Here is a 9325-nt window from a genome sequence, read left to right as displayed (position 1 = left end):
TGCAGAACTCGGCTGACCAGGGACGTAAATCGATTTGACATGTAACAATAGGGTTTTGTTCAATCTTACTACGCAGAATAGGTCACTGCTGACCCAACCAGGGTTTCAAAATAGTACGGCACAAGAGAATGGGGAGGACAAGATTAGGAGGGGGGCATCTGCAGTACAGTATTAATAAACTGAGTTCAAGACAACACACATAAAGGCAGAACACACTATTTCTGTCTTATAATGTCATGTAGAAATGAAACCCTGGGAAAGGGCTTGGATTAACAAGGATATTCTTGCCGGCAAGATGTAAGTGCATTCTGAGAAGCCTTGTGAACTACATTTGCAATACAATGAGCTTTCCAAAAAGCCAATATGCACATTGACTAAAAATATCCTGTCTGAGCAGGGCAGTGGAGGGAGCAACCAAGAATGAAGTCATATCCCTGTAGAGTTTGGCTTTAGTCTTCCCCTCCAAAGCAATCAATGTTTGGCCTCACTCTCCACTGATAGATGGAGGGCAAGCTCACCACAGATATGAATATATCTGAATTGTATGACCAAAGAAAGTCTGAGTGCACACACACCACACAGTTGCATGCACACTGCAAACTGTTAAAGGAATGATTCAACACTTTTGGAGAGATGCTTTTTTGGTCCTTGCTAAGAGTTAGATGAGAATATGCCAAAAATGAAGCTACAGCCATTTGATTAAAATAGATATCCTCAATGTTACTTAACCCTCATGTTGTCCTCGGGTCAAGTTTACCCAAAATAACATGATTGATTCCACACACCGCTCTTTGGAAAGTAAAAATCTCCACTTTCATAAATTTTGGGTAGTCTTATTCAATTTTATAGCATTAAAAAAAAAATCGAAATCACCTTTTTTCCAGTTTCCATTTTTTTTTTTAATTTTTAGTCTGTGATTATCCATCAGTTTACAGTAGATTCCTTTAGTTTTAATCTAATTCCTTATTTCTGCTTTTCCAACTCAAACATTAGGTATAAATAACTGTGTAGCTAAACTTATTTAGTTAGTGTTACGTGTGTTGAAAACGTCAAAAGTGACAAAAATGGGACAAAAAGGTACAAAAAGTTAAAAACATTGATAAAAAAAAAAAGCCTCGACAAAAGTGCTAATTTCCAATTTTGACGGGAAGACAACATAAAGGTTAACATAGAAACACAGCGCTCGCCTGAATAATGTAACTAGATTTGTATGATGGCTGCCGGGTAAAATCATATCAATGTCTTTTTTTTGAGAAATCGTGTTTTGTCCATCCTTTTGGCATGGAGCGCGGCTCTTAACACTACAATGCCCACGTTGCTGAATACATGCCAACCATCATAGTTGCCGAACACATCCTAAATTGACCCAGAATTTAAAAGCTTTCTACTGCTGTTAGTGGAAACGCACGTTATGGAATTTTAAGCTCGGTGATTGGATGTTTGTTGTCGAAATGAACCTTGGAATATGTAGTTTGTATTAATATTTTTGAACACAGCTCTTAATCTTTTATGCTGATGAATAACCAGGAGGGCGTCCTGCTTATCCTAGCCATATAAGTGCTCAAAAAATGAGTCACGTAACGTTTTCTATGGGACTTTTACTTCTGGGACCAGGGGCACCCAAACTAGCTTCTCTAACAGCACTAATTTTAAACTTTTGTATTTTAATGGGAAGCATCTTTTGTAATAACAGCACGATTATGGTAGCGAAAAGTACTGAATAGCTTACAATCCGCGTAAGGAGGTTGGTTGGAGTTGTGGATGGGTCAACCAGCACAGGACTTTGACCCCAGAGACTGGGGATCGTGTCCCGCACGTGGCAGTTCCTTTCCTTTGTCCCAATGTTGTCTCCGTCTCCTGCGTGTGACGGTTCCTTTCCCTGTTGTTCTTTTCCTGACCACAACCGTCCCATTGTTGCGGAGGGTCCCGTTTGAGGCAGTCCGTCACGTTGTTGTTGCCGGCGTGTGGCGTTTTATTTCCCCGTTGTTGCGTCCCCCGGAGACCGCGGATCGTATCCTGGCAGCTTTTGTTCAGAAACAAGAAAGTCGTGTCTCTGTTAACGAATCAATAGATCAAAATAACATGACCATTTTGCAAACAGCTGTGAGACCGGGTTGGTTTTCCAGTGATTATGCTAAGCAAAGCTAAGCTTTGGGCTGTAGCTTCATATTATAGACAGACAGAGACATGACACTCATAGGGCTCTTTTTATCTAACATTCATCAAGAAAGTAATAAATAGGCACATTTCCCAAACTATTAGCTTTAACTCCTGCTTCATATACTGTATATTATCTAAAATATTCCTCCTGCTCTGCCTGTCTCCATTTTCCAAATTACCAGGATGGAAAATCCTATTTCGAACATTCCCACACATATTTTATGTGACATTGTTGGGGAGAGCACTCAGCTGCACTTTATACCCAAGGTGACATGGAACACCTACACAATGTCATGTGAATACTCATACTGAAGCCCACACAGAGTATTGGCATTGATAAGATGGAGGAGTGTAATAACACCTTTGGGAAATAAGCTGATGGCAGCAGCTTAGCTGCTCCTCTGCCTTACCTGAAGGGGTCGACTTACAGATGAACCAAACAAATATCAATAAGGGTGATTTAGCTGTGCACTGCTCAAGGATAAAGAGCTTATGCATGAGACCTCTGGAAATACACTTGAGCTCGGCAAGTAAAATGCTGTCGCTTCAAGCAAATCCCTTTTTATATCCCCCAAACACATTTAGTTGGCTGTGTGAGGGGAAGCCTGGTGTTGGCTGTGAGGTATGGTGCCAACCACGGAGGAAGACAGAAAGAAAAGAGGGGGATTGCATGTTTGAAAACCTACAGTGTGGTGCATTACATGCTGCAGTGAGTCTGTTTGACGTGTGCAACGTTAGTGGCTTCCCTCAGGCATTTGTGATCCTCTGTGTGTCACAAGAGTGACATTCTCACGACTGAAGCCACCTCTGAATATGATCCTGACACTGAATGGAAAGCACAGATGCACTGCATCTATAACACAGCCGTTATGCTGGAGTTTGAATTAATTGCTCAATATTACCATACAGCTTTTTTTGGCATTATAGCATTGTTGTTGGCTGCACTTTAAGTGTTGTACAAGTTTAATTTTACATAAGTAAAAGGAAGTGGTTAGAAATGAGCGCCCAGCACTTGGGCGTAGCACCTTGCTTCCATGGCCAAAAAACACCAGGAAAGCTTGCTAAACAAATGAAATATTACTTTAACATCTGTAATACTGCTTGTTGATTTACAGCCTCTGTGAAGAGAACGGAACAACATCGCCTAATATGGATCATTAATTTTTATTACCTTTCCTGGAAATCTCTTCATTTGGCATTTTATTGACATTTCAGGACGTAATGGCTGTTTTTCACAGATGCACACACGCTCGTCTGCTCTGTGGGCACAGTCGCAGACACAGCAAATGAAAAGCTTGCACGGAAAAGCAAACTTAAATTACTTCATTGCTGCAACCAATGATCTTTGAATGCTAATGCTGGCTGAATACCTCTTTAGAATCTAGCGATCCAGTCTTTTCTGACTGGCACTTAGGATGCATGTGCTGCGACATGAATGACAACAGCACAACAACGGTGTAGCCTCGAGCTGTTTACCATAGCATAATCAGCCTACGCATCTCATTAATAGAGGCTGACTCAGGCTGTTTGGAATAAGCCTTTCAAATAGGGTCTCATAGCCTGAGAACTGAAAGAACAAGAAAGCAAGGTAACAGTGACACTAAGAATCATTAGCACTTGCCTTGTGGAATGCAACGTTTGGCTGTGTTTATGAATATATGCAAATATGAAGTATTTCTAGTGGTTCATGCATGATTTATGAGCCTTACAGGGTAGCTAACACAAAGAAAGATGTGCTACTTATCTTTGAATTTCTTTTATTCTTTTCCTCTTCAAAAAGCATCAATAACTGCCCAGGAGAAGAATAAGAAGGATGTTGCTTTCACATGGACTTAACAAAGACAGAAAGATCTTCCTCCACCAAGAAAGAAAAATTGGTTTCTGACTTGTCTGAACACTGGGGCATTCACATCTTTACCACATGTTAAACCTCTTTTGCTAAGCTTTTTGAGTCATCATCAGCAGTATTTTAGTCAGAAAATCACCACGATAACATCAAATATAACCTTTTGAAAAGAAGGACACCTCACTTTGGAAATGTAATTAGCTCTTTGAAGTGGTGAAGACTTTGGAAGAGGTTTTGGAAGTAGGGCAACTCTTTCATGTGTGATTAGACATTCTTAAGTCCGTCCTCACGTAGAGAGAAATTGAGAATGAGAGCACACAGGTAAGGGAAGGCTCACCAACCTTGAAATGTCACAGGCACTTGGCTGTGGTCATCCACTACCCTTTCAACACTATGGCTTTATTTTCCATTGGAAAAAGCCAAGTAAAACTGTAAATCCCCATTGATTGAAAATTAAAATGTTCCTCTTATCTGTGAAATAAGCATGTGACCCGTTTCAATTTCCCCCCTCAAAGAATCAAAATTGAGAATTGATAAGAACCGGAATTGAAAGGAAGAATTGGAATCAGAATTGTTCAAATCAAAAGGATACGCCAAGCCTAGTCCTAGGTTAAGGAGAGTGGTGAAACACTGCAGGAGAAGGGAAAGTCTCCTGTGGGAGAGAGAAGGTGAAGGACGACGGAGGAGAAGAAGGGCAGCGAGGATGGAGTCAGTGCAGAGGAGGGCAAACATTGTGTTGGCGTTGTCCAATGCGGTCAAACTGCTCACTACAATCTAACCGACGTGGAGCTTTGGCCCGGGTGCACAGAGCCGGGCTTACCTCAGCAATGCACCAGAGTGACTGTCACTGGATATTACCATGTGGACCACTGAGCTGATTCTTCCACATCACAGTGGACAAGGACAGCTTCGCATCCCCCTCCCTTACTCCCACTCTCCTGCCCTGCGTACACACATTTTCCTTACTTCCTGAAATGTGTCGGTGCCCAATTTCACCATTGGAGACGTTCACATTAAATATGAATAGGCTTAATAATAAATGGAAGCTCTCAGAGATAGCATCCTGGATACAAAAATATATGATCCAGTCCAGTGTATGACACAAAAAGGCTTTCATTCTCTCGGGTCACGTTTATGGTTTGGTACCATTATAAATCATTTGGGAACTATTTGATACCACATAATGTTTTTCAAGCAATTCTTCAATTTGCATTTGAGTGCTTTTCTTGTCGTTTCTGTTTGCCATGTGGATATAGGCCTGCAATACAGCATTCAAGCTATGTGTACAGCATTAGACAAATGTCCTTCAGACTCACACTTTGAATGTATGAATACAGTTTTAGGCTACTTTATGTTAGTAAGGGTGTGAATGGCATTAATTCCTTTTATACACAAAATGTTTGTACACAGAGCAGCATTTTAAGCCAAAGTGTCCTGTGTGTCCTCCTCCACGGACAGGTGCGCTGAAGAGTGGCTGGGACTGGATCTAGTTTTCAGACTGATAGAGCCATACAGTTTGGCTGAGCGCTTAGAATAAGCAATGACCTTCCTCCTGTACATCTCCCCCTTCCACATGGAGATCATCAGCAGCGTGGAGAGCACCACGCCGCCCAGCGTGAGCAGGCACAGTCCCGCTATGACGCACCGATCCAGGTGGGCGCCTATCCGGGCGCTCTCCATCTCCAGCCTCTCCATCTCCCTCGCCGACACGCTGTCACGGTCCACCACCACATCCCGAGGCACGGCGTAGGAGATTATCACCAAGGAGATCCCGGTCACCAAGAACGTGACAGCACTGATAAAGCCGTAGTCAATAGAAGTCCCGGGGCCCTCCCCGAAAGACAGATCGTCTTCGGACATAAAGGAAAACTCTGGTAAAGTCTCGGAGCAAGGCTCGCCGTTGCGTACGGGTCTGTGAGTAGTTTTACAACTAGTCTCCGGGCTGGCAAGTCGCAAGTTGACATTCTCATCAATATAAGTGAAGGATGTCTCTAATTCCTCGTCGCAACAAACCCGAACTTTCTCCTCGCCGAGGTGACCGAGTTTAACCTCTGCGCCTCCCTTGCGCGGCGCCGTCCTTGGTGCTGAATGCCACCGGCCATGGCAGCTGCGGGCCAGGTTACAGCCGCCCTCCCCTGGGTGCGTTCCTCCTGTTGATCCGCCCGACCTTCGGACATGCAGCGTGCTGGAGACCTGGTCAAGGACTTTGGGAGAATCGGGCAGTTTGCCTCTCTCATCAGCGGGAGAAGCCATCCGTGTTTCACCACCCGCTGGTTAACTCTGAGCCTTCCTCTCACGATGTTTTCACTCCACAGCATCCCTAATGAGAAGACACATACCAGATCTAAGTTACGTGGCGCATCTTAATTAGATTGCCCTCATTGTAAAGCATGAAACTTTGTAGGCTATCCACAACACGTGTGCGTAATTTGGAACAATGCGCAAAATGCACATACATTTATATTGCTAGGATATACTAAAATCAACAGTGCTTTAAAGTTGATTAGATCGTTTATAAAAATCCAGTGGGTCCTTGTTGAAAGGCGCTTATAGTTGCAGTGATTAGCCAAATCCATGTATCCAATTAGGAAAACAATCCACGTATTACCGAGATCACGCTATATTCTAATCTGTTTTAAAACGGGCCCAGTCTATAGAATGCAAAGCAAAACTGTGCTAAAACTCAATCCTACATACAATTTATAAGGCTACATATCAATTCTTGGTCTACTTCAAAATCATCACGACATGATTCCTTACTACAGCTAGTTTTAATACAACATGATCCAATCTCATAGTAGGCCGTGTCAAATACTCCTTCACACTTTATCTGAATTCAGCAGAAGACGTGCTCCTCTGCATAGGGTTGGACCAGTCATGCACAACGCGTTTTTTGTAATCTTTTTCTAATCCTCAACCAAAACCTCCCCAGACTGCACGAATCTAAAGAAATCAACTCACCTCGCTACTTCATGATCGCTTCCGCCTTCTCCTCTTCATTGATACTTCAAAACGAGCGAGGGCACATAGCGGGGACAGATAAAAGAGCCTTATCAGTGAATATGCTTTGAATAGATTCTCTGCCTGCTCGATGCTGTGGCGGCAGGCTGCACCGAGGGGAGATCTCCGTAAGTCCCTCCCACACATAGAGCCTCAGCTGCCCGCGCCGTGGCGCTGAAAGGAGCCTCGCTATCTGTGAGCCGATTGAGATCACTGCCAGTCAGTCAACACACGCACGGGCTGAGGATTTACAGGGCTGGGGGGAACCTTGGGACCTGACGCTCATATTTTATTAGCAAAGCCCCTCCCGAAATAAACATTTGGGGATAATTTAATGTCACGTGTCAGTGGCAGTGCATAGCCTCCAACTGTAAAGCTCATATAGAGGCAAGGAACAGGTGAGCCATAGGAGATAAAGAAATGCCACAAAGACATAAAAGAAGTCTCTATAGGAGAATTTACAGGAGCTCATGCGCTCTAAGGTTATACTATAACTGAGACATAAGAAGTTCCCAGGGACCACACATGGATATTATAAAGATGCTAAGGTTAAATATGCATATGCAATAATAATATACAGTTACACATTTTATATCTACCAGCCCCAAGTTACAGTATAGACACTCCAAGTCTATTTTAGTAATGCTAGAGCAAACACAAATAATGTTTGTTTAACCATACAGATGATGAAGATATTGTCCCTCCCTCATTACCCTCATTTTCTTAAATAAAGGTTAGATAAATAAAAAAAAACATCTATTCAGTGGTGCTATGCAAACATTGTTAAACTGTGTGCATTATGCCCCATCTGTTCTCCTGTGCTCTCTCAGAAGATTACTGCTCACTATGTCAAAGCCATTCTAATCCACGTTTAATCTAGAGATCTAATATGTCATCTGTGACCACATGTAAATCTTTGCGAGGTTCATCTCATTTATAACGCCACATCTTCAGAGTCCATGTCTTGGTAGCATCTTTGCAGATAAATTAGGTGCAATTAACGCATGCAAATGACTAAGTTTTCTCGGAAATGGCACTTTGCTAACTAGTTGTTAAGTGACGGCCACCATCAACCACTGAAGTGCTTAATCCCACTTCCATCTGAACATTCATTTGCTGGCTGCTCCACCACCACCTTATTAAGCGCAAGCGGGCAGCAGCTATAAATATAGCCACTACTTTTCCTGGAGTCCCGGCTGGGTGAACGGCTTTGGCTCATTTCCCAACAAGGCTCCATTTAACAGATGAGTAAAGAGAAAGGGAGAGTGCAGGTGAGAGAAAGGGGGGAAAAAAGCGAGGAAATCAGAGTCAGACACAGATTTGCTCGACCAATTTTGTTCCAGGAATTAGTTTGCAGAGTTGGGGGTCAGAACTGGATTATAATGCTTTACAGTGTGCTGGTGGTCGGCCTCCTGCAGTCAGATAGAGAGAGAGAGAGAGAGAGAGGAAGCTGAAATGTGACTGTGCACTCGGCTGAGGTGTAACAACAGCCAACTATCAGATGCTATCTCTCTGCAACAGTGCACCACTTTTCCTGCTGGCAAGGACACCAGGCTTGAAGAAGAGGGGCGGCTGGGGAGTCGGTGCTTCGAAAGGCTATAAATCCTCATAGTGTGTCTCCTTCCATAGGCATGGCCCCGCAAACAGAATAGAGACTATGAAGCATGAATGTAGCATTGTTTTTTCTTTAGCAGAGGGTGACGGAGGGAGGAAATACAGCAGCGAGAAGGAGAAGAGGAGTGGGACAGTGCATGTGTGGGAGTGTGAATTATGAAATGAATTAATGAATATGGGAGTGAATGGGTTCACTTCACCTCCAGCTGCATCAGGAGCTGCTGAAGCTGGTCAGTGTCACACATTAGCAGACTGTGGAGCCGAATAGGTGAATATAAAGGAGTAGAAGTGTGTCATTTATAAACAGGAAAAAAACCAGAGGCCATTTACACCAGCTCATCTTAGCGTTAAACTCACATTACATTTCTTTTATCTGATGCTCTTTATCCAAAGGGGCATACAATAAGTGGACTCAAGCATGTGCATCAACAAAAAAATCATCAATCATACAAGTACAAGAAATATATTTATTACATTTTTCTTAATTTGATGAGCCATGTTGCCGATGAGTTTTTAGTCTTTGGCGGAATATGTGAACAGTTTTTGTTGTCCTGATGGAGAGCTTGTTCCTCTATTGTGGAGCCAGGACAGCTAACAGCTGTGACTTTGTCAAGCATATTGGAAGGGCCGGGGGGAAAAGTGCAACCATGTCATGGATGTAGGATGGGCCTAAAAAGCAATTATGGGGTCTGGAGGAGTGGGGTA

General features: G+C 43.1%; 1 protein-coding gene across 1 annotated transcript; it reads right to left on the bottom strand.

Annotated features, from left to right (window-relative positions):
* Positions 1–5122: 5122 nt before the first annotated feature.
* Positions 5123–7223, bottom strand: LOC117946583 (transmembrane protein 74). The gene is made up of 2 exons (XM_034874833.1): positions 6968–7223; positions 5123–6326 (listed from the first exon to the last, which is right to left on the bottom strand). The coding sequence occupies exon 2, from the start codon at positions 6257–6259 to the stop codon at positions 5426–5428; it is 834 nt and encodes a 277-aa protein (XP_034730724.1). The 5' UTR covers positions 6260–6326; positions 6968–7223; the 3' UTR covers positions 5123–5425.
* Between the last annotated feature and the right edge of the window lie 2102 nt (positions 7224–9325).

The sequence above is a fragment of the Etheostoma cragini genome, chromosome 6 (genome assembly GCF_013103735.1).
Source record: "Etheostoma cragini isolate CJK2018 chromosome 6, CSU_Ecrag_1.0, whole genome shotgun sequence".
In the NCBI taxonomy this organism is placed as follows: domain Eukaryota; kingdom Metazoa; phylum Chordata; class Actinopteri; order Perciformes; family Percidae; genus Etheostoma; species Etheostoma cragini.
Note: the sequence above shows the minus strand (reverse complement) of the source record. Positions and strands in the feature narration are given on the sequence as shown.